The 25,934-nt window shown below is 45.1% G+C and overlaps 1 protein-coding gene across 1 annotated transcript in view; it reads right to left on the bottom strand.

The window, feature by feature from the left end:
- KRCC1 (lysine rich coiled-coil 1) overlaps positions 1 to 11,239 on the bottom strand; it is a 105,250-nt gene extending 94,011 nt beyond the window's left edge. Inside the window, exon 1 of the mRNA XM_063126672.1 lies at positions 11,131 to 11,239. Coding sequence (XP_062982742.1) covers positions 11,131 to 11,239 — 109 coding nt within the window. The remainder of the gene's footprint in view (positions 1 to 11,130) is intronic.
- Between the last annotated feature and the right edge of the window lie 14,695 nt (positions 11,240 to 25,934).

Here is a 25,934-nt window from a genome sequence, read left to right as displayed (position 1 = left end):
TCTTCTCATTATGTCCCAATTATTTGGCTATATCAGGAAATATTGTTCCAGTCTTTATTATAGCCTGACAGGAAAAAATCCAGCCATGAGATGAAACCATCATTACTGTGACCTCATCCCTGTGAACTAAAGATGAACCTGTTCAGCAAGAATAACAGGAGGCTGTTGGATACTAGTTGCTTGGAAGAAGCTGCATTTTAGTTTGCAGACTGTAAATCATGCCAGATTTCTGCTTTGTGAAAGTCCCATAGTTAAGCTAATGCTCTTTCTCAGATGAAAGATCTCGTGGGATTCTTTGGAAGTTTTGTCTTTAAACGTTAGTAACAAAGGATTTTGCTCAGGACGAATGGACAAGATTAAGAATGAAGGTTTTGCATAAATCTAAAAAAATGGTGTTTTTTTCTGTTTCAAGGATATCAGGCACATTCTTTGCAGAAGAGTAAATTTCATGCACTACAAATGAGTGGTGGTTTTGTAATATTTTAACTGTTCCCATACCCAAATCCTGGGAATTCTAGTTTCCTGGTAGTATTAAGAATTCTATGTTAGAGATCCATCCCAATCCCTCTCCGAACTACAGCTGACAAGGTCACCTGGGTAGAGGGAATGACCATTAGATAAGTTTATATAATATATATGTGTATTACTTAAAATATTTTAACCTGTATTTTGACCAAACAGGGACCCCAAGGCAGTGTACAAAAAGGAACAAAACATTAAAACAATTCAAAACAACAAACCAAATTATCAGTCGAGCTTTTATTATAACCTCAGAGAGCAGACTCAACCCCATATAAAAGTTGAACAGAACAAAATTGTTTTCATCGCCTGCCTAAAACAGAGCAAAGATGGGGCCAGGCTCACCAATGTAGTTTATGGTGTAGATATTCCCGGAGAGGAAAAGTTAACACGCTAGCCTAGATCAGTGCAAGCTAATGTGTGCTGCAGTGCATATTCCTACTTTTAAGTTTAAGATAACATATGAGGAATTCCTTTTCATGCCACCAAAGATTAAGCTGGTGCCCTATGAAACTAAAGGTACACATTTCCTATAGCAAAGCATTCATTTGCCTAATGGGATTTGTAGGCCTAGGGTGACCATATGAAAAGGAGGACAGGGCTCCTGTATCTTTAACAGTTGTATTGAAAAGGAAATTTCAGCAGGTATCATTTGTAAAATTTCAGCAGGTGTCATTTGTAACAGTTAAAGCTGCAGGTGTCCTGCCCTCCTTTAAATCTGGTCACTCTAGTATAGCTCCTGCACCTTTAACTGTTATGATGAAGAGGGAATTTCACCAGGTTCTCCATATAAACAAATGACACCTGCTGAAATTCCCTTTTCTATGCAACTGTTAAAAATACAGCAGCCCTGTCCTCCTTTTCATATGGTCACCCTATGTAGGCCAAAACATCTGGAGGGCCACCAGTTGCCCACCCTTGAGGCACAACATTTATTCTGTCATTGTAGCACTGATACCAATGGGCAGTTGTACCTGCTCAAATTGTACAAAAATAGACTGTCATGCTTTTGAAGAGTCTGTCCCCTTATGGCTTCTGTCCAGAGGGACAGAGCAGAGTAATTGGAGCTTAATCAGGTCAGCTTTCAGGACTGGAGATCTTCAAGGTAGGAAAAAGAGTCAAAGACTGTAAGAAAAAGGATGTCAAGGCAGAATAAGAAGGCACCATGGATCATTTGCAATGGATGATGGAAGCTGCAAAATGCTGTCAGGAAAATTAGGACAGGTCAGCTACTAAAATCCATGCTCTGATAACCTCTCGTTTGGATTACTGCAATGCGTTATACGTGGGGCTGCCTTTGAAAACGGTCCGGAAGCTTCAGCTGGTACAAAATAGGGCAGCCCACCTACTAACAGGGACTGGCCGGCAAGATCACATTATGCCAGTCCTTCTACAACTTCATTGGCTGCCAGTCCAGGTCCAGGCCCGATTCAAAGTGCTGGTATTGACATTTAAAGCCCTAAACGGTTTGGGGCCAGGTTATTTGAAGGAACGCCTCCTCTCATATGTACCTGCCCGAACCTTAAGATCATCCATAGGGGCCCTTCTCCGTGAGCCCGTGCCAAAGGAAGTGAGGCAGGTGGCTACTAGGAGGAGGGCTTTCTCTGCTGTGGCACCCTGGTTATGGAGTGAGCTCCCCAGAGAGGTCCGCCTGGCGCCTACACTGTACTCCTTTCGTCACCAGTTGAAGACCTTTTTATTCTCTCAGTATTTTAACACTTAATTTTAACTTAAATTTAAATTTCACTGTTCTAACTCTGCATTTTAATTTTATATCAATTTTGCTGCGTGGTTTTGTGCTTTTTATACTGTATTTGTATTTGTGCGTTTAACCTGTTGTTTGTTTTATTATGGTTTTAATTTTTGTGAACTGCCCAGAGAGCTTCGGCTTTTGGGCGGTATAAAAATGTAATAAATAAATAAATAAATAAATAGGACTAGATAACACATCTTAGTATATTGAAAGTATCTTTACGGGCCTGTAAGGGAACAGTCTGGTTTCCCCTATAATATTTAACTGCTATAGCTCTTTGTTGTGCTGTTTCAATCTGTGTATTGAAGCATGCTAAAGTCTGCTTAAGCTGCTTTACTTTGCTACGAAGAGGTTGCATTTCTATGTGTTACTCTTAACAAAAAGGAAGCTGTTTCTCATCCTACCTGTGTCTGCTGTGTGCTGACCTGAGCGCAGAACTTACTGGGGCATCTCCACCCCTGGGCTCACAGGCAAAGAGGAAATCTTATGCCAGCAGTGTAAAATGGGCACATGGTTCACAGAACTGGTGAGAAAATCCTCCTCTTGTTCCCCAGAAGTTTCTTCACGAGTCAGGTTACAACACAGCCAGCCAATCCGGAGCCAAAGTATAATCCACAAAGGAGTAAGTGGCTAGGTCTCGAAGCAAACTGGAGGGTGAAACAAACAATACCTCAGTCTCTGTGGAGCCATCACCTTTACGTAGCAAGGCAGAGAAGGTTTCCGTGCCTGGCTAAGTAAACTGTTGGGGCTCCACTGAGGCTGATACGTATGGCTTACATCTCGGCCATAGAAATTTTGAAGCAAACAGGCCCAAAAGTGCAGGTTATGGAGGTGGTCCAGAATGAATCAATGTTCCTTTTACTGATGGCCAAACCAAGCAGCCGTGATTCTTCTACAACTGGCTTGGAATAAGTTGAGCTATTATACACCCAGCCACCCCGCAAATCAGTAACTAGATTATTGTGAGCCAATTTGAGAAAACATGGTTTCTGCTATGCCCTTCTTGGTAGCTTCATCACACCAGTGTTATACTGCGCAATCACTGCGAATTGCGTGCAAAGGACTCCGACGTTTTCCAGCTTATAATCTGCTTTGACTGTGAAGCACTCCCAGGCATCCTGCTTTAATTGTGCTTCTTAGCCAAAAGAACTGTCCTATTTTACTACCCCTTTAAAGGTGAATCTTTTGTTGTTCTCTGAGTGGCCACTGGGGGCGCAGGAGGAGAATTTGATATGTTTAAACTAAAAATTAAACAAATGCTTACATCTGTGTAAGTTTTAAAGATAAAGACATCAAAATTGGCACTGTAATAGATATTAAGAAGGGCTTTGAGCATACCAAATTTGAATCGGATTGGGTCATCTGTTGATTTTTTAAATGATTTTTTACATTTCTCCCTCTTAAAACCTTTTCATGGTATGCAAAGGATCTTAGGAGCGCCGCCCCCCGGGTGCGATTTAACTAATCTCTTCTCGATCCTCCCAGAGTGCAGGACACAGAATAACGGGCTCAAGTTACAGGAAGCCAGATTCCGGCTGGACATCAGGAAAAACTTCCTGACTGTTAGAGCACTACGACAATGGAACCAGTTACCTAGGGAGGTTGTGGGCTCTCCCACACTAGAGGCCTTCAAGAGGCAGCTGGACAACCCTCTGTCAGGGATGCTTTAGGGTGGATTCCTGCATTGAGCAGGGGGTTGGACTCGATGGCCTTTTAAACCCCCTTCCAACTCTACTATTCTATGATTCTGTTTCTATGACAGCTTTACGCTTTGGGGATAATTCGAGAGAAACAGGTACGTGGGATGAAGCTATGGGCCACAATAATTTCCAGTCTCTCTGCCAAACCTTGTGAGCCTCCAGGCTCCCATCCACTAGCTCCCCACCCACCCACCTTGCAAATATGGCCAGATCCGGCTCTGCCATGTGCTTCAGCTGCCACCACGAGAAGGGAAGCATTTGTGTCTGCATGGGTCAGTGCATCAAGGCTTTTAGAACTGTTGGCCCTAGCTCTGGGGTGGAGGCAGAATCTGTGCTCTGCTTCAAGCAGCAGGAAGTCTCCAGCCAGCACAGGCTGTGGCTGTTGGCAGAAGAAGAGAGGCAGGCCCCTGTCTCTTCTCTCTCTCCCAGGACCTGGCACTGGCTGGCAGCAAGCCAAAAGTGATGGGAAATGTAACCTTCCTAGCAATTCTGCTAGGTGAAATCTGAAGTCCTGTCTCACTTACTGTGTGTGAGCCAGGCCACAGAATCATAGATTTTTATAGCATCCCCACAAGAGGATGTGGGGGCATGGTACTCCGTTGCCTTCTCCCCCTCTGTAAGCAGCATTCCATGGCCACCGTTCCCAGTCTTCACTGGGCTGTTTTGTGTGTTGTGGCAGTGGTGGTTGGTGTGTGTGTGAGGCCTTAGCGTGGTGTGAGGCCCGGTCTCCCTCCTGTGCATCCAGATGACGCACAGGGGATTCTGGGGTCAGGCTGGGCTAAGACCTCGCTTGAACCAGCATAAGCGGATTTGCTTATGGCCCGGGTTTTCCGCAGCCCCGGCCTCAGGCTGGGGCTGCGGAAAGTCTAGCAACTTCCGTGGCTTTTCCCGGCTGCTCGCTTACTCGCGAGAAGCTGGGAGAAGCCATGGACTGGGCACAGCGCTCCATAGGACCACTGTGCCCATCAGGCCGGGGGGGAATCATGGGGGGGGAGATGGGGGCCGGGGTAAAGACCGACCCGGCAGGAGAGAGGGGGGGAGAAGAGCGGGCACGGGCATCGGGGATGGGGGGCAGGGGGAGAAGAGCGGGCACAGGCATGGGCATCGGGGACAGGGGGTGGGGGGAGAAGAGCGGGCACAGGCACGGGCATCGGGGCCGGGGGCCCGGGGGGCGGGGGGAGAAGAGTGGGCACAGGCCTGGCAAGTGGGGGGAGGACAGGTGAGCGAGCGGGCAGGGGGGGAATCAGGCATTGTGGGGGGAATCAGGGGCAGGGGGAGCGGGGGCCCTTTATTTTTTAAAAAAGCACTTACCTTCCCGGCGGTGCACTCCTGCGCACATGGCCCTTTAAGGGGGAAAAAATGGTGGACGCGACGGGGCTTCCTCTTGCCCCGTCGTGTGTTGATGTGTGGAAAAGGGCGACGGCGCGCGCTAGTTGCAGCGTGCCATCGCCCCAACTCCCAGCCTGATTATCAGGTAGGTCTAGCAAGGCCCTGAGTCTCTCCCGAGGTTTTTTTCCTTAAAGTTTTTTGTACTTCTGCAAACCTCCAAACCTGCTGATGCAATTCCCTTGGGATGCAGATGGTGCCATTTTGGCTACTCAAAAAGCAGCTCTCAGTGAACTGAGATTGCTGTTAGTATAGATGATGATGATGATGATGATGATGATGATGATGATGAAATAGTGAAAATATCTGTCCTTTCTTTCTTTAGTGTTCGTGTATATTTCCCTGTCAAAAAGTGGTGGTTTCCATTCTTTGTGTGTTTTATAATGAGATGATACAAACGTCCACCTGCAGGGATCGCAGGAGCATGTCAGTCATGGGGTGTGAAATAGTGATGGGCTATTTGTTTCCGCTGGGTTGTGTCTGCTCTGTGTGGTGGGTAGGATGATGTCATGGAGGTATTCTGGGTGTCTTTGTGTGTGGATTGGGTCCTCAATGCCTGGTTAATATGGAGGCCTTGTCAGCATGCTGTGTCATGATTGGTGGGTGTTGGCAGTGTTTCTGTGGATACCGGAGATGTGTCTCATCAAGTTATGACATTGTCTCTTGTTGTAAAGTGGTATCTTTTTTCTATCAACTTCGCTGCTGGGAATACAAAGGATCCTAACTATATTAGGCTATGACATTGGTGTTAATGGGCCACTGGCACACTGGGACCATAAGGATGGCCCTTACAGTAAACCTGAAGAGTTTTCAAAGGGTATGAACATTTTTGGCAGTGTTCCTAGGCAATGGCGTTATACTCCCAATAGGTTAATCTTGCTTTTGGTTCTAGAGATGAAAGATAACGCATGCAGTGAAATGGCAAGGCTATCTAGAGATGTCTCTATTGTGATGGAATTTTAAGGCAGTGACTAGATTGTCTTGTCAGATAATAACTGTAATTAGTGGAAGAGGTAACAAGGTGGATCTCAAGCATTCGATATTTCATGAGTATGAGGGACATTTTATAGGGAAGAAGATTATGACAGGGAACAGCTCTCCGGGAGGACTCTGTGTTAGAAATGGCTTTACATTTACTTTGAATATTCTGTTCTTGGATCAGAGTGCTACTATTAATTTTAAAATAGCAAAACAACAATAAAATCAATTCAATAAGAGCCAGCGCCATAGTTGTAACCATGTGTGTGTGTGTGTGGGGGGGAGATGCTTAAAATTCGAAATAGGAGTCTCAAGTGTTTTAGGCAATATCAGTTGGACAAAAGTGCTATAACCAAATGAAATTATGGTGAAATAAACTGTGCACATCCTATTCTATCTAGTGAAGGAAATCCTAGATACATTGAAATCTCAAATTGCTAGATCTAACGAGAATTCCTTGTTGTCCAGCTGCCTCTTGAATGCCTCTAGTGTGGGAGAGCCCACCACCTCCCTAGGTAACTGGTTCCATTGGCGTACTGCTCTAACAGTCAGGAAGTTTTTCCTGATGTCCAGCTGGAATCTGGACATCAGACTTCTCTTGCTTGTTCCCCTCATTATTGTCAAAAGACTTGTATTTCCCAGCCAACACCACTAGAGGGAATAAGGGGATCTTCTAGCTAAATGCTGCTGGATATTTAACACACCTCCTCTGGTTTCCCCTTTCTCTTAAGGCTATTGAGTCTTCAGTACTGCCAAGTTACTGCCTTTGTAGTCTTTCCCCAACTTTACAATGGGCAAAGATACGGTTCCTGGAAGCCCTCCTAAAGCCACCAACAATGAAACCAAACCAAAGGGGCTTTCTTTCTAGCCCATTTTTCTGGTAAGCGATTTTTAAATTAATTATTAGTCAGATTTGGGATTCTTAAAACAGATTAAACAGCATATAAATAACTCAACAATCAAAAGTAGTAGTGAGAATTAGTGTCTAATTGTTTACCATCTGAGCAAAGATGAAATTGAAGTTGATATAATTGTAACCTCCAACCTGAGCTTGCTCCTTAAGATGGTAAATACGGTAGGCACCGTCACTCTTTCTGCTAGTGAACTCCAATGGTGAGTGTCAACATAAATGAGATTTGCACAAACTCAGTAGCCAGATAGTGTTGGATGTCAGGGCTAAACTAGATGCTATGTTAAATGTGTAACATCTTAGAGCATCATCACATGGGGGGAAATCACATTTCCTTACCGTTGCTTCTCTGCCTGCACTTTCATTCCTCATTACTTCCTCTTTTGAAAAAGGAAGTAAACAACGTGCACATGGCCCATTCAGTGGGCCGTTTTGATTGCACTGCTTCTCCTTCACACAGGAGATAGCAGCAAGTTCCATCTCAAAAATAATTGGGATTTGCTGGGAAGAAGTAAATGAAGAAGGCTAGAAGGGTCGGGAGGCGCATGGAACACAGAGGACGATATGAATAGGACCCGTGAAAATCTGTGAGTGCCCAGAAATGAGCGTGCAATAAAATGCTTGTCTGATGACGCCCTTAGTGATCCTAACTTTGTGTGTGTGTGTGTGTGTGTGTGTGTGTGAGCATGCTGGACTCCAATCTGGATTAGAACCACCATATGTTAGATAGGGGGCTATATCTTCCTATCCAGCCACATTCCCCCCTAAGCTTCACCCCCTCCATGAGATTTAAAAACACACACCTTCCATGGGCACCAATAGAGTTGTTTTCTTTCTTTTAACCTCCATGAAAGGTGTGGGTTAGGGTGTGGGTGGAAAATTGAAGAGGGTAATGTGACTGGGGGCTTGCCTTGATGAAGGGTTTGCCCCGGGGTGGATTCGGAGTGGCGGCAGGTCATGTACATGATGCAGCCACCATTGAGAAGCCATCCAGGGGGCAAACCCCAGAAATGCCGCTTAAAGAAGTCAGGCATTTACTCTGACATTTTTGGTTGTGGAGCCGATGGCGCCCCCTGATTGGTCACCATTGTCTGGGCTGGACAAGGAAAGGGGCAGACCAAGAGCTCTAACTTGGGCTCTGCACTGTAAACAAATAAATAAAAAAACAGGGGTGGGGAGAGAGGAGCGGGGCAGCCGGGAGGCCGCCGCCACTGCCAGGCCAAGCACCGGGGAGGGGGGAGGAACGGGGCAGCCAGTTCTCCTCCCTCTGACCTCCCTCTGGCTGCCCCATTCCTCTCCCTCCACTTTTAAAAAAAAATCTGTTCGCATCTACAGATTAAAAAAAATTAAATAAAAAAATGAGGGTGGGAGGAGAGGAATGGGGCAGCCAGGAGGCCGCCACCGCCGCTGGGCTGAGCACCGGGGAAGGGGGGAGGAAGGGGGCAGCTGGCTCTCCTCCCTCTGACCTCCCTCTGGCTGCCCCGTTGCTCCACCCCCCAGTTTTTTTTGTTTTTTTTAATTTGTAGATGTGAAGGTTCATATATACAGATTAAAAATAAATAAATACATAAAGTGGGGTGAGAGGAACAGGGCAATCTGAGCGAGGAGGAGAGCTGGCTGCCCCCCTCCTCCCCCCCTTGCCAGTTCAAGGTCTCAGTGCAACAGCAACTCCGCATTGGCACTCCTTCCCATGCAGATGCCGGGAAGGAGCCCCAGTTCAGGAGCCCCAGGCCTCGTGGCGCAGACCCAAGGCCATCACGACGGGGGCTGTGTGGGAAAATACACTCTCCCATCTCATGCATGGTGGTCCTGATCTATATCAGGTGCCACATCTTTACACAAGAGTTTTTAAAAAAATTAGGGCGGCTGGGATGATACACATTGAATGTAGCGCCATAGCCCTTAATTTAGCTATTGTCCACCTGGCCCAGTAGAATCTGAGAAGGGCACTTTACTAATCACTACCCTGTCAACTACCTCTTCTGTGCTTGCTGCCACCACTCAGGCCCTTTTTACGTTGCATCTCTGAGAACACTGTCACAGCGTCTTCTAGAAAACCTCTTAGCTACAGAGCTATTCACTTTCTGTCACCTCTTTGGTAAGTGATTGTTGGTAACCTTAATGCTGCAGCGAAATGGCTACTGCTATGTTTCCAGAAACAATTCAGAGTGCTGGTTATGTCAAATAAAGCCCTATATGAGTTGGGAGCCATCTATTCAAAAGGCCGCATTCTCCCATAGGCGCCTGTCTAGGTTTTAAGATCTTGAGAGGGGGGGGGAGCCTTCTCTTGGTCCCGCCACCATTGGAGGCATATTTGATGGGGAAACAAGAGAGGGCCTCCTCCTCACTGGCCACTCCTGGGCTCTGGAATTCTTTGCCAAGGGAGGCTAGGTTGACTGCCTGTTTCTTGTCATTCTGCGAGCAGACCTCTAGAGCATTTCTACATGATTGGTCACTCATGTGATTGGTCACTCATGGATATTTGTGGGTCCTTTGCACAATGTCGTCAACCTCCAGGTATCTTCTGCACTTTCGGACCTCGTAAAGAACATTAATCTGATATTTGAGCTGTGTGTAATGATGGAGTTGCGCTACAACCACACCACCATGTAGTGGCTGTAAAATGAAACATGCACAATTTTGCTAAGAATCACAGCCCTGAAAACACGTGTCAGCCCATGTAATGAGCCAATCTGGAAGTTGCTGGATAAAAAAGCCCAAAGACATTATTATTCAGGCAGGTCTTTGACATGTAAGCTAGTTCGTTCCTGAAGGGTTTTTTAATTGGTTGGGTGTTGTGCATTTTTTTTTTATTGCTATGTGTTTAATTGATTTGTTTTTATGTATAATTGAGATTGTTTTTATTTGTATTTTTACTGTTGTTAGCTGCTTTGAGCACCATGGGTGGCTGGAGCATGCTGGGAGTTATAGGCCTTTATAGATAGGACTGTGCCTTAAATAGCAATAAATAACCCTGGTTTGCCATTGTGAGAAACAGGAAGCTGGGCTTGATTGGCCTTTGGTCTGATCTAACAAGGCTCTTTTTATGTTCTCATTTCCTTCCAATGATAATAATAACTTCAAAGAAGTATGTGTCAGGATGGCAGCAGTGGAGTAAGGAGTTAAATTTCCCCTCCTTCCTGTTGTGATCCCAATAATTATCAGTCCTCCCAGTGGGTGCTGTTTATGTTTTGAAGAACCCCGTGCATGTTAAGTACAAAGATGCATTTAACATTACATTTCGTTTAGCCCTGAGGCTGTGATTCAATAAACACTATCGTAAGAGCAAGCTGACAGTTCAGAATCCAAGCAGAATAGCTCTTTGAGGGCAGAGTGGAGGAGAGGGTGTGTCTACCTTTGCTGGCATGAGAGGTTTGGCACCGGGAAAAGCTGCCTGAGTCTGGATGGCAGTAGCATTGGTCACCGTGGGTGGGAAATTAATTGCATGTATGGGATAGTTGGAGGAGGAAAGGAAGGCAGAGTTGGGGTGTGCTTGTGGGACGGCTTCTCCGGCACTTGCTGAGGTGGGGGATGTATAGGGTTAGGGGAACAGTGGCACCAGTGCCCATACTTGGGAAATGGGGTGTAAGGATGATGATGGTGGTGGTGGTGATCTCCCCTCCCATGTAAGGTTCCACCTGCTGGCTTTGAGGGGGGAACACCTTCAATGTGCATGTGCAGCACCTCACCCCACCCAGTTCAGAGCAGAGGAAATGTGGCTGAGGAAGCAGATTGAGGCTGTGTCACACATGCACAGGGCCGGTGCCAGGCTATTTTGCGCCCTAAGCAAGGTGAGCTGCTTTCACCCCCCACCCCCAGCGCACCCCCCACCCCCACCCCCACCCCAGGTAGGCGGAGACAGGCGGGGATGGAGGCTGCGTTACCTTTCCCTCGCCCAAAGTCAGAACGTGGGTCCCGGCTTGGCTTCAGCTGGGTGGGACACTGCGGTGGGGCTGGCGGGCGGCTCCACGTTCTGACGTCCAGCATGCCCATCCGTTCGCCCGCCCCAGCATCCCGGTTTGGCTTTGGCTGGGTGCTCGCCCAGCCAAAGCCAAGCTGGGACGCTGGGGTGGGGTGGGGGGCGGAAGGGCTGCTTCAGAACGGCGCACCTGGAAGCTGCCTTCACTTGGCCAGAGCTGCTCTGGGAGTGGGAGGGCGACTTCTAGGCACGCCATTCGGTGCCCCCTTACCTTGGCGCTCTAGGCGGCTGCCTGACTGGCCCCTATGGCAGCGCCGGCCCTGCACATGCACATTCTTTAGCAACCAATATTTGGGTAGTTTTGCCCATTTTGGGAATCTTGCTCTAAAAGACATTACTTCTGCATACCTCTGTGCGTGTGTGTGTGTGTCTGCGCGCACACATGTGTGTGAGTATGTGTCTGGTGGATGGTCCCATTTTGCTTCTAAAATGATTGACACATTAGAGAGAAGCATGATTACAGAACATTGAGTCTGAGTACCCAGAAATGATGGTTTTAATTAAATAACCTTGTGTGTGTGCATTCAGAATTAATAGAAGTTAGATATTTGTTTCCCTTAAATAATCCTTTGTTGGCTTAAAGTGCCATACGCAACTGTTACAACATAACATCTTGACAATCGTTTTAGATTGCTTATTAAAGGAATGTGGGAACAAAGGGAGTGTTCCCAAGAACACCCTGTTCAAAAATGTTGTAATGGAAGTAGCACCTAATGTTATATCAAAAGAAGGGAAAGAGTGATTATGATTTACCTAGAGAAAGAACAAAAATAAACCATGAATCAAGTTGGAATGAAGAATCTGAATGGCATTAGCATTGACATATGCAGCTATGTACTTATACAGGAAAGTAAAACCATAATTGATTCAGAAGAAAAAGTCTGTACAGATTTGGTACAAAAGCCTGCCTTCTCCCAAGGACTGGATAAGGGCCCAGGATATTTTAAGGATCATCTCCGAAGATGATCCTTAAGATATCCTGGCCCTGGATCATTGCATTTTGAATTGGGCATGGAAATAATCTGATTACTAGTGAAGAAGATGGTGTAATACTGGGGAAATGTCGTCCATACACTTTACTCCAGTCAAAACTGTGGCAGCTGTGTTCTGGACCAATGGAAGTTTCTGAACATTTTTAAAGGCAGCCTCACAAAGAGTGCATTACATTCTTAGTAACACTGATTTATTTTATTTATTCATTTACAATACCTCTATACTGTTTAATATACTACACATTCTAAGCAGTTTACATTAAAATAAGACATCAAGATAAAAATAATAAATAATTAGTTAAGAACATTTAAAAATATTACATCATCATAACAATAAAACAGGATGGTAACAGTTTCACTGGTCAGGGAAAGCCTGTGTAAACAGAGGAGTTTTCAAGAGGTCTTTAAAACTTGCCACCATTTCTGCCTCTCAGATCCCACTGGGGAGAGTCTTCCAAGGCTAGGTGCCACCACTGAGAAGGCCTGCTTATGTACTGCTACAGATGTCATTGCATTGGCCATAGAATGACCAATAAGGGCTCCTCAGAAGATCTCAGGGGTCAAATGGGTTTATATACAGCATGGGCATGCACAGCTCATTTCATTAGGGTGTGCACCTTAAAGGCCCCGATTGGAGCAATGGGGGTGAGAAATCGTGCTTACTGGGCCCCCTGAAAAGTGTGTAGTTCCCCCAGGGATTCTAATGGTGGCTGCCATTAGCATACCTGGGGGAATTATGCACTTTCCTGAAGCTCCAGAAAGTGCTTTCCCGTCCTCTTTAAAAACCATGATTCAAGCGGGGGGGGAGGGCATGGGAAAGTGGACGTGGCCTCAGGAACATTAGGGTGTGTCTGGGCACACCCAGCACACCCTATGTGCATGCCTATGATATACAGGAAGATGGTCAGCTAGGTATTCTAGTCCCAGTCCCTGGATCATCTGTTTTTCTGCAGCATATGATAATCTATTTTCAGTGATTGATTTTCCAAGGAACACCATATTTCCCTCACTGTCATTATGTAACATTACAGTCTCACCCTCAAAATATTTGTCTTGTCTTGTCTTAAGATACTGAGCATTATAAGGCTCAATGACACTTGAAAGATACCGCCCCATCTTTTCAGGAACATCTTTCAATGGTGCTGGGTTACTGTCATTTTTCTGTAACTACTCACACACTTTCTCAAAGGCATCCCTCCTGATTTAGTCAGATGGCCTGCTGTTAATGAATGATAACTTCCCATTTCCTCAGTGCATTAGTGGGGTATTTTTTTAATTGTTACCCTGTTTTAAAGTTGCTCTACCACCTCTTGATGGTACCATGCGTCTGCTGCGTGTAAATTGATGACTGAAAGTCGAAGTGGTTGTATGAGGACTTTATGCATCTCCTTTTGTGCTACAATTTTCTCTGAGTGTGTTTGCAAGATTCTGAATTTGGTACAAATGTGGGGCTTAGGGGGCTTTTTGTTATTTGTGTGTGATAATAGAGATGTGCAGGCCCAGAAAAAAAACAAGAGAGAAAAGTTTTTACTCACTTTTCCCCCCCAAGGTCCATTTTTGTTTTTTTGTTTTTCTGAAAAATGGGGAAAATTAAACAGCTTAGAATGATGAAATATTTTATTTTAGAATTTAAGACAAGGTGTTTATATATCATTACCAAGGCTGTACTACCCCCAAGTGATTTCTAAAAACTACGTGATAGTAGTTTTAGTAGACTATATAGTAGACTATTATAGACAGACTAGAGATGTAAAATGTGTGGAAATAATGAAGCCACGGGTGGGGTGGGGGAATGTTTTTTAATCTACTTTGTAAGTTTCTCAGCACAAGTTATTTCTTCCATTTTTTTTTACTGATAAACATTTTGGTATGCTCCAAGTCATGCTCAGTTTCCCAGCATGTGACTAGAGTCATATCATAATATAGAAGAACATTATTGACAGTTGGGTTTTGTTCTGCAGAGTCTTGTGTTTCTGGACTTGTCTTTCTCTGCCTCCAGTTCTTCCTGCTTCTTCTGGCTTCTAGGATGATTCAAGTGATTCAGGGACTACTTGCTGAAGTTTATTTATTTATTTATTTATTTAGAATATTTATATACCGCTCCCCCATTGAAAAATTTCGGAGCGGTGTACAAGATAAAATGAAAATAAAAACAGAATAAAACAGTTAAATCAAAATTTAAAAGAAGCAAAAACAGAGATTCAAGGCTGCATAGGGTGACCATATGCCCGGATTTGCCTGGACATGTCCAGAAATCCTGCCCCCAAGCGGGATCTGGGGGGAGATTTCAAAATCCCCCCAAATGTCTGGGAAAATCACAGTCCTGCCACTCCCACCCATGGCCCAGGCCTGCGTTGCTGGTGCGGAGGAGCTGGGAGACCCGTCCTCCGAGAATGTCTCACCCTGCCCCCGCCCCCCAGCGACGCTCTACCCTTCTCCTCTGTGCTGGTGTAATCGCACCAGCACACAGGAGAAGGCCTGTGTCCTGGGAGCAAACACAGAGCCCCGCCCCTTACCTCTCGTCGCTTTGTTGCTTGTGTCAAGGCAACAAATGGTAAGGGGCGGGGGTCTGTTTTTGCTCCCCTTACCTCTGAGTGGCTCTGGGAGGGCTGCATTTTTCACTCCCCGTCCTGGGAGCAAACACGGAGCCCCGCCCCTTACCTCTCATCGCCTTGACGCAAGCATCAAGGCAATGAGAGGAAAGGGGCGGGGTCCGTATTCGTTCCCTGGATGGGGAGTGAAAAAAAGCAGCCCTCCCAGAGCCGCTCCAAGCCGAAGCGAAATACAGCAACACGGGAGGACTAGCACTAGACTAGCACTCCAGCCTTTCTCAGAGCATCCGGGGCTTGCACAATGGCACTGGCCCAGGAAAAGGCATGGATTGCCGAGGGGGCAGGGCTGGAGGACACGTTCCTAGTACTTCCGGCTTCTGCAGCCCTTCCCAGAGCCACGCGGGGCGCGATCCAGGTGGCCATGATCCAGATAGGCGCGTGGGGCGCGAGATCAAGGCAGGCGCGCAGGCCGTGAGATCCAGGTGTGCGTGCGGGGCATGATCCAGGCGAGCGAGCAGGGTGCGATCCAGGCGGGTGCGGGGGGGCGTGAGACCCAAGCGTGCGCAGGGGGCGTGAGATCCAGGTGGGGCGTGAGCACGAAATCCAGGCGTGTGCGCGGGGCGCGAGATCCAGGCGTGCGCACGGGGCACGAGATCCAGGCGGGCACATGGGGCGCAAGATCCAGGCGGGCGGGCGGGTCGCAATCCAGGCGGGCGTGATCGCACGGGTCATGTTTGGCAGTAAAGTAGATTATTCCATCCAGACAACCTGCCTCACTGCCTCTCAGCCAGCAGAATGGGAACAGTAATACCGAGCATGTGTGGCCAGTGCAGCTTCCAGGGCTGCCATGAAGCATTGAAGCAAGTGTGGCTGCCAATGTAGCACAACTCCACTGGTAAGGAGGTATTTGGAGAAAGAGTGGGGATTGATGCCACCCCATCCATATTATAGTACCACCCATGTATAATTTAAGATTCTTAGCTTTGTATTGAAAATTTTAAAAGTTGAGTTCCAAACAGGAACAAAAAGAAAAATCATTTTAAATGGACATTGTGCTATTTGTCTCTGATGAATTTAGTTGATTTGGTGCTGGTAGATCTAGACAGAAAATTCTCCTTAATGTGTAACCTTTAAAAAAGAAATGTTTTTATCTGGTTGAGCTTTTATATTGTATTTTATACTTTTTTTAATACTTTGAATGGTTTTAATTTTTGTGAACTGCCCAGAAAGCCCTGGCTATTGGGTGGTATAGAAATGTAATAAATAAATAAATAAATAAATAAAATAAAATAAAATAAAATATAGATTCTTAATAGGGAAAATGGGACATCAGAAAAACAGATTGCATTAAACTTGCTTTGCTTGATTACTTAATGTTTTTTTAACAACATGATCTCCCCACCACTACACCCCTTTCCCTGTGGATGTATAAGAAATTACTGCCTCACGAAAGCCTAATTTACTGACTCTGGGCACAATGTGTTGGCCAGCCCTCTGCTCCTGTTCTCTAGTTATGTGTGATTGGTCTCAGTGTGTGTTGTTCAAGAAGGGGGAGTGTGTGGAATATTTATTATCTGTTTAGGTACAAGAAGAGTTCTCTTGCTAGAAATGAAAAAAGTGAGCATTTATCAATACTGCAACTGTCCCTCAGAACTCTTGTTAAAAATAGATCCTTGTCTGACAAATTGTGAATGCTATAGCAATGGGGGGGGTTCTGTTCCCCTCCACCCCCTGAAAAATATGTCATTCATTTCAACAGCTTTAATCTAAGTAGGGTTTATGTTGAGTGTTACCCTTTGTCCTTAAATGCTCAGGGAACTAGCAGAGAGGAAACACTATTCTTTAATGTGCTACCTCCAGTACCAGAGGCAGTAAGCCTGTATGCACAATTTGCTGGGGAACATGGGTGGGAGGATCTTGTTGAACCATGTCCTGTTTTGTTGGTCTGTGGTGGACAGCTGGTTGGCCACTGTACGGCTATGTCCTGATGGCTATGTGCTTTCTCCAGTGTCAGAGACACTAAGGCTATGTTCTCCAATTACTGGGGAACATGGGCAGGAAGGTTCTGTTGTACTCATGCCCTGTTTGTGGGCTTCCCATAGGCAGCTGGTTGGCCACTGTGTGAACGGAATGCTGGACTAGACAGACCCTTGGTCTGATCCAGCATCAGGGCACTTCTTGCATTCTTATGCATAATTCTATTTGGGCCATTTCTTCCCACCCTACGTGCACATGAAATTAATTGCTCGGCAATTCCAAAGGATTCTATCCTTAAAAGCAGCCTAAAAATAATGTAGAATAAAAATAAATTTTAAAAAGGAGAGGAAGGGCAGGTGGATGTGGGGGAGCATAGCACTTAATTAACTTGCCAGGGATGGAAAACTTACAGAAGGATATCAGTAACTTGGGGTCTGAGAGTGCACCCATTGCTTTCTCTCTGTTCCCGACCAAACACTAATCTACTTCTGAAACCTCCACTCCCTTGTGCTATTTCTTGTACTGCCTTTTGGCCCTTTACATGTGGAACTCTCTCCCTTAAATAACTGACTGCCCTCTTTTGTATCTGGTCAGGAGGGCTGGGCTCCTTGACTGCATGCATACAATTGATACCTGCTGAAATTCCCTTTTCAATACAACTGCTAAATGTACAGGAGCCTCGTTCTCCATTCCATATGATCACCTTAACTAACAGAATAATTGTAACTTTTTTCCTGTTGTCATAGTTCTTTAACTTCCAGAGGCAGTGATGTATATTTTCCCTCTTTTTTCTTCTTCCTTTAATGCACCATTTTTTCCACTAGGTATTGCTATGTCAGTGAGGTAGTTGTGTTTTTCTTTTTTGTTTATGACTGTTATGTCTGGTCAATTGCAAAGTATTGTCTTGTCCAGAATTGTTCTGTCCCAGCAAGATAATATGTGAGTGCATAGCGTGGCTTGTCTTGACTTGTCTGAGTGTGTCAGGATCTCCTAGGCTCTGAAAGCATCTTTCTGGAGAGCACCTGCTGGTTGCATGTTCCAAGAGGCCAGGTTCTAGTTAGAGCATAGTGCTTCTTGACAGGAGGGGCTTGCACTTGCTAGAGTAAGGTGAACAGATATGAAAAGGCTGCAATCCTATATTCATTTACGTGGGAGTAAGCTTGCTGCTGACCATGGTCTTGTTTACACGGCTAATGTTCCTGAGCTATAATGACACATTTTTAGATTAGTTTCTCATTGATAAACCAGAGTTGAATCAAGCTAATAAGTGCTAGTGAGAAGTGACTGCAACAAGCCTTTAGTCCATTTTGTACCATGGCTAATTTTTGCAGGTTATTTTATGCTCTTTCTGAATGCTAGGTTGCTAGTTTGTTGTACTAGATTTTTTTGCATTTGTCAGCTGCTTCATTTGTTCAGTAGTAGCAGTTTGCTGAATCTGTAAGTATGGATATGAGAAAGGTTATGGGGAAAGAGAGTTAAATGTTATGAAAGGTGAGACTATTGACACCCAGTGAAGGATTTGCAGTAAGAAAAGTTATGAAGGAGGGGGAGCCTGTACCACACGTAGTATAGCAAAAGCTTCAAAGAATAGCAAAAGCTACAAAAGTAGCAGTGAGTTATTTCTGTGATTTTTAACATTAAGATGTTATGTAGAACAGGTGTTTTAATTGTGTGCTGTAAAATCAGACATGCGACCAAGGCTATATTTGGGTGGGGCGTGCCCCCATGGGGCTTGTCATGCCCCCCGGGGGGGCGGCCATGTTGTTGGGAACGCCCCCTTTGGGGCCGCCATGTTGTCCTCCTTTTTGGTTTACAAAATATGGTCACCCTAAGGCTGCATATTAAGGAAAAGCTTCTTAGAATAAAGATGTTTTCAGGGGGCGCCAAAAGGAGTACAAGGTTGGAGCCTGCCTGACCTCCAGAGGCAGGGAATTCCACAGGAGGGGCGCCACCACACTGAAGGCTCTTCCCCTGGTGGGCTCCAATCGGAGGATGGCTCTAGGTGGAACCACCAGGAGCAGGCCCTCGGATGACCTCAGTGACCGGGCAGGTTGGTAAGGGAGAAGGCGCTCTCTCAGGTATCCCGGTCCCAAGTTTTTTAAGGTTTTGTACGCTAGAACAAGAACCTTAAACCTGGCCCAGTAGCAAATAGGCAGCCAGTGCAGTTCCCTCAGCAGAGGAGTTACATGCTGGAAAGGGGCATGTAAAAAGTTCCCTCTGGTCAGACATAAACTAGGAACCTAAATTATGCTATGTATAACTTGGTTTGCTCATAAAATTAATCATGTTTAGTATTTTAAATGTTTAAGGTCATTTTATTCAGACAATAATTACAAATTTACTGTGTTTACTTTTTAAAGTTTCAAATGTAATGATAATTTTATGAGCAAACTAGGTGATTATATAATATAACTTCAGGAACAAAGCAGCCTTCTTCCATCTGGTGCTCTATAGATGATTTGGACTACAACGGCCAGCATTCCTGACCAGTAGTCATCCTGCCTGAGGCAGATAGGAGCTGAAGTCCAAAATATCTGGAGAGCACCAGGTTGGGGAAGGCTGACTTAAAGCAACAAAGTGACTTTAGACCTGTAAAGAGTGCTAAAAAAAATATTGCTTATTTTTGAAGGGATTTTTTTTTTTTTATCCCTGGCTCCCCCTTTCAACTTCCTTTGGACCAGTTCGCTTATTTTAGAGATGTTTCCTCTTTTGAAGTCAAATGTATCTGTGTGTTTTTTAAAACAATATTTTCCATGACTCCAACATTTCCAGAAATGTTACATATCTAGTGATAATAAGCAGTTTTCTTTAAAATTGAAACATGGTACTTTTGAGCAAAATAGTGTGCATTTGTTGATAGGAATGCTTCTCCCCCCTTCCATATGTAGTTTTTGTTGGTATGGGCACTATGACATCCTTTACAGCCTCTCAGTCCACCTTGAGGAACTTCCACAAGTCTCTATGCAAAAAATTGTCACCTATGTCCTTGTTTGCTTCAATGATGCATCAAGTCTTTCCCCCACAGAACCACACAACTTTCATCATCTCCAAGAATACTGAAACAAATAAGACATGGCTCAGCATCCTTTGTTGTGAAATTTGCTGCTATGCTAAAAAACAGAAATTATACCTGCCTTAATGACATTAGTTCTTTATAAATATTTTGTAGAACTGTAAATGTGAAAACAAGATAACACCAAGAAAGTAGCCTTTCCTCAGGAAGACAACTCTAGTGTGTCTGTGTGTATTGTCTTAGCACAGATATTTTAAAGGATATTTTGGGAGGAATTACTTTATGGTCAATATCTATATTTATTTATTTATTTAATTTATAATATTTATATACCACTCCCCATTCAGAATTTCGGAGTGGTGGACAAATAAAAAAATAATAAAAACAGAATAAAACACATTAAAAGTACATTTTAAAAGGAACAAAGTGCAAATAAAACCACAGCTGGTCATCAAGGGAAGGCTTCCTGGAATAATGACATTTTCAGGAGGCGCCAGAAGGAATACAAAGTTGGTACCTGCCTGCCTGACCTCTAGAGGCAGAGAATTCCATAGGATGGGGGGGGGGCACCACACTGAAGGCTCTTTTCCTAGTGGACTCCAATCCGATGATATGTCTATGCAGAACCACCAGAAAGCATGCCCTCAGAAAAACTCCGTGACCATGCAGGTTGATACTGGAGAAGGCGCTCTCTCAGGTATCCTGGTCCCAAGTTGTTTAAGGTTTTGTACGCTAGTACAAGAACCTTAAACCTGGCCCGGTAGCGAATAGGCAGCCAGTGCAGTTCCCTCAGCAAGGGAGTTACAGGCTGGAAAGGGGCAGCTCCAGATGACAGCCGAGCTGCAGCATTCTGCACTAGCTCCAGCTTCCGGAGCAGCTTCAAGGGCAGCCCCACATAGAGCGCGTTGCAGTAATCCAACCTTGAGGTTACCAATGCCTGTACCACCGTGGCCAAGCTAACCCTGTCCAGGAGAGGCTGTAGTTGGCGAACCAGCCAAAGCTGGTAAAAGGCACTCCGAGCTGTGGTGGCTACTTGAGCCTCCAGTGACAGAGATGGGTCTAAGAGTGCCCCCAAACAACGAACCTGATCTTGCAGAGGTAGTGGAACCCCAACCAGAACACGCAGTGAGTTTGTTTCCCGGACTCGGGAACCACTCACCCCCAGGGCTTCCGTCTTGCCAGGATTCAGTCTCAGTTTATTGGCCCTCTTCCAGCCCATTACTGAGTCTAGGCCCAGGACCTGCACAGCCTCTCGTGATTCAGTTGTCAAAGGGAGATATATCTGCTGGATGACATCTCCATTCATTTAATTCACCATCACCAGCCGTGACATGGAGCAGCTTTACCTTTTTCTTTTTCTCCATTCACCAGCAGGCTAAAAAAATACCACTTCACAATCCCTTTATCAAAAATCAAATGTGATGGTACCCTAAGGACAACCCCCAAGTGTAACTCCAAAAGTGCCTACCACCTTTGGTGCTTCTTCCTCAGGCCCATTTAGGGTGGCCAAAGGTCCTCTATTTCAAGGGTTTCCCTGTTGAAGTCTGGTTTAAAGACAAAGAACCATAAGAGCCGCTGCCCACCCACAGTTATCACTTGAATGGCAGCTGGAGAAGGCAGCAGGCACATCTGGTCACCTGACCACAGTCTTCTACACTATGATTTATTTATTTAAGCATTTTTATGCTGCCATTCAGCCAAAAAAGGCTCTTACGGCGGCTTACAAAAGTGTTTCTTGACAGTCCCTGCCCACAGGCTTACAATCTAAGAGACATGACACAAAAGGAAAGGGGATTGGGAGGGAGGAGGAGGAAGAGGGGGAAAAGGAAAGCAAATTCAGGCACTGCAATCTTAGTTGCAAAGTTCAGCAGTTAAAGTTGACAGTTGGCAGCAGGAGGGAGGGGGCTCTCAGCTGGAGCTGGACCCAGGCACGATGGAGAGGTGCCTGGCTGCTGCTTCCTCCCTCACTGGTGGCCTCTGCAGAGACAGTTGGTAGCAGGAGGGAGGGGGCTCTCAGCTGGAGCTGGATCCAGGCATGGTGGAGAGGTGCCTGGCTGCTGCTTCCTCCCTCACTGGTGGCCTCTGCACCTCATGATGAGATGTACCACATTTCTGTGTCATTTATAATTATTTGCATCTATTCATAGGAATTAGCATGTGCAAATTTAATGCAAATCCATGTCCTCTTTTGACTTTTTTTTTTTTTTTGGTGATTCATAAGTGGCCACTGTAGTGCCAGCTACTGCTGGTGACCCGCCCCCCACAATGGCCCAATTTCAATACCTACTTAAACACAGGTTGGGTTTTTGGGGTGTATCTTACAGCTGGCTCCCTCATCTTCTATCCAAGGAGGCAGCAGCAAAGGGGGAAGTGGTGGAGTCATTATCCTTACCACACACCTTTGCTGTTTATTTATTAGATTAGAATATTGTCCAGCTGGCAAATGCCCTCGGGGTGGTTTACATTTCATATATGACATAGTTGGGAGAAGTAGCTAGGTAGATGGTGCTGAAGTGGAGTTTTGGCTTCTGGGACCCCGGGCTACGCTACTTGGAAGATGGACTGCTGGCAAAGGACAGGTTGCATCTCACAAAGGCTGGGAAGAATGTGTTTGGCCACAGCATGAAGAACTTCATCAGGAGGGCTTTAAACTGAATCCTACGGGAGAGGGAAACGCAAACTTGGAGGGAACAATGGATGAAGGCTTATGCACCAAAACAGAGAGAACAGCTCTAACGCTGCCCCAAAATAGTCTTCACAATAATGTAGGAAAGAAGCCAGACTGTAAAGCTCATGGTCTTCGATGTCTATATACTAATGGCCAGAGTATGGGAAACAAACAGAATGAACTTGAAGTCTTTATACATGAAGGCAAATATGACTTGATAGGATGGGATGACTCCCATGAGTGGAATGCAGCAATTGAAGGATATAAATTGTTCGAAAAGAACAGAAGAAATAGAAAGTAGAGTCACACTATGTGTTAAAATAATAATAATAATAAAAAAACTTATCGCTGCACAGAAATGCAGGAGGAGGAGCCTGGTAGCCCCATCGAGAGCATCTGGATTAAAATAAATGGAGCAAAGAATAAATGGAGCATGACAGTCAGAGTCTACTACCGACCACCCAATCAATGAGATGATGAAACTTTTGAAAAGCAAATTGCCAGTATTTCAAGGAAGTGTGATGCAGTAGTGATGGGGGACTTCAATTACCCTGATATCTATTGGGAGACAAATTCTGCCAAAAGCTGCCCTTCCAAGAAATTCCTGACATGTGTGGCTGTTAACTTTCTCCTAAGAAAGTGGTGGAAGGATCGGGTATCCTTGACTTGATACTGACCAATAGGGATGACGTAGTGTATAAAGTGGCTTTTATAGGAACACTGGGGAAAAGTGACCACATCATACTTGGGTTCTTGATTTTAAAGGAAGCAAAAGCTGAGTGTAGCCACACACGTACTCTGGATTTTAGGAAAGCTGATTTTAATAAACTCAGAACTATGATAAGTAAGGTCCCATGGCAAGTGAGCCTAATGAGAAAGGAGTCCAAGATGAGTGGGAGTTTTTAAAAAAGGAAATTTTAAAGGCACAATCACAGTACAAACAATTCCAACAAGGAAAAAAGATAGAAGACAACAGAAAAAAACTATGTAGTTCCACAAAAAGCTTAGAGATGACCTGAAAACAAAACTGACACATATAGGAAGTGTAAGGAAGGCCAGGCTACAAAAGAAGAGTACAGACAGGTAGCACAGAAGTGCAGGATTGGCATCAGGAGGGCTAAAGCTGAGAATGATCTGAGGCTAGCGAGGAATGCTAAAAGCAACAAAAAAGCTTTCTTCGGGTATGTGCATAGTAAAAGACAGAGGAAAGAAATGGTGGTTCAACTACTCTACAAGGATGGGAAATTGATAACAGATGACAAGGAAAAGGCCAAAGCACTCAATTCCTACTTTGGCTCAGTCTTCTCCCAAAAGGAGTGTGTGTGTCTGACTCCCCTGGCAAAAATGGAGTATAAGCTGAAGGGGCAGAATTGCAGCTTGAGTTTGATAACCTGTAAAGGAACACCTAATTTCTTTGAACGAGGTCAAATCTCCAGGGCCTGATGAACTGCATTCTAGAGTAATAAAGGAGCTAGCAGAAGAACTCCCAGAACCATTGCCTATTATCTTTGCAAAATCATGGAAGGTGGGTGAATTGCCAGATGATGGGAGGAGGTCTATTGTTGTCCCTATCTTCAAAAAGGGCTAAAAGGAGGCTCCTGCGAACTATAGACCAGTTAGTCTGACATCCATCCCTGGGAAAAGTTTGGAGCAGATTATAAAGAAGTCAATCTGTAAGCACCTTGAAAACAATGCAGTGATTACTAGACGTCAGCATGCATTTGTCAAGAACAAATCCTGCCAGACTCATCTGATCTCATTTTTTGATCGGGTAACCTCCCTTGTGGACTGTGGGAATGCTGTGGACATAATATATCTTATCTTCAACAAAGCTTTTGACGAAGTGCCCTATGACAGTCTGATTAGCAAACTAGCTAAAAGTGGGCTAGATGGAACAACTGTTAGGTGGATCCACAGTTGGCTACAGAATTGGACTCAAGGAGTGCTAATCAATGGTACCTTTTCAAACTGCAGGGAGGTAACGAGTGGGGTACCGCAGGGCTCAGTCCTGGGCCCAGTGCTCTTCAACATTTTTATTAATGACTTGGATGAAGAGGTGCAGGGAACGCTTATCAGATTTGCAGTTGACACAAAATAGGAAGCCTGGTTCTTTGCCTCTTTTCCCAGAAGTGCTTGTATAGAAAGCGGCAGGCGGCGGAACACAAATCAGCAACTGGGGGTGGCAGTTAATCTGGGTTAAAGAAACTGGCATCAAAATATGTCAGGATGTAACACATTGGTTTTGAGCTGTTCAACAGAGCCTGCCCAGCCTGTGAGATGATAAGTTGTGCATTTGTGTCCTGCCGTTTTCCTCCACTGAGCTCAGGGTGTGTGGCTAACCCCACTTGATCCTCACAACAGCCCTCTGAGGTAGGCTCAGCTTGGACAGTGAGTGGACTGAGCTGGGGTCTCACCAGCCAAAGGCTGAACATATTGATCTCTGGGGCCAACATTTCTTCTAGGTATCAACTGACCATAATAAATTTGGTATTGCTCCGTGTATGGCCGCTCTCTGCATTTCATATCTATCAGTATTAGGGCTGGGGAGGCCCACATTTCCCATTAAAATAGGATTGTTGAACCTCAGGCCCATGGGCCAAATCCAGGCAGCCCAGTGTCCCCAGGTAACTATGCCCCCTCCGGCCCCAACCACTGATCTTTGGGTGGCTTCCTGCATTTAGACAGTTTATTATCCAGGCTGCCTGGATGGGGTAGAAGTGTGTATTTTTGCTTAACATATGGGTTGCATTATATTATTCCCATATCTAATATATTTTATGCATTTTGTATTAACTGAATTGAAATGAAGGTTTGTTTATAGTTTTGTTATAGTATTCTTTGCTAGTTTTTCATACTGATGTCTTTTGATATTGTAATTGATATTATTGTATTGTGTATGGTGTTGTTAGCCACTTTGGACTTCCATTTGGAGAGAAAAGTGGGATACAAATAAACCTTGCAGATGGGCAGATGGAAGACAAAAACAAACTTCAAAGTGATCTTGATAGACTGGAGTGCGTTGGGCTGAAAACAACAGGATGGGATTTTATAGGGATAAATGCCAAGTTCTACACCTAGGAAAAAGAAACCAAATGCACAGTTACAAGATGGGGGACACTGGGCTCAGCAATCCTACAAGCGAGAAGGATCATGGAATTGTTGTAGATCACAAGCTGAATATGAGCCAACAGTGCGATATGGCTGCAAGAAAGGCAAATGTTATTTTGGGATATACTTCTATTAATAGAAGTATAGCTTTCAAATCACGTGAAGTTCTGGTTCCCTTCTATTCAGCACTGGTTAGGCCTCATTTTGAGTACTGCGTCCAGTTCTGGCCACCACACTTCAAGATAAACTGGGGGGAGGGATTCAGAGGGGGGCAATGAGGATGATCAGGGGTCTGGAAACAAAGCCCTATGAGGAGAGACTGAAAGGACTGGGGATGTTTAGCCTTGAGAAGAGAAGACTGAGGTGCGACATCATAGCACTCTTCAAATACTTGAAAGG

The sequence above is a fragment of the Elgaria multicarinata genome, chromosome 1, assembly GCF_023053635.1.
Source record: "Elgaria multicarinata webbii isolate HBS135686 ecotype San Diego chromosome 1, rElgMul1.1.pri, whole genome shotgun sequence".
Classification (NCBI taxonomy): Eukaryota; Metazoa; Chordata; class Lepidosauria; order Squamata; family Anguidae; genus Elgaria; species Elgaria multicarinata.
Note: the sequence above shows the minus strand (reverse complement) of the source record. Positions and strands in the feature narration are given on the sequence as shown.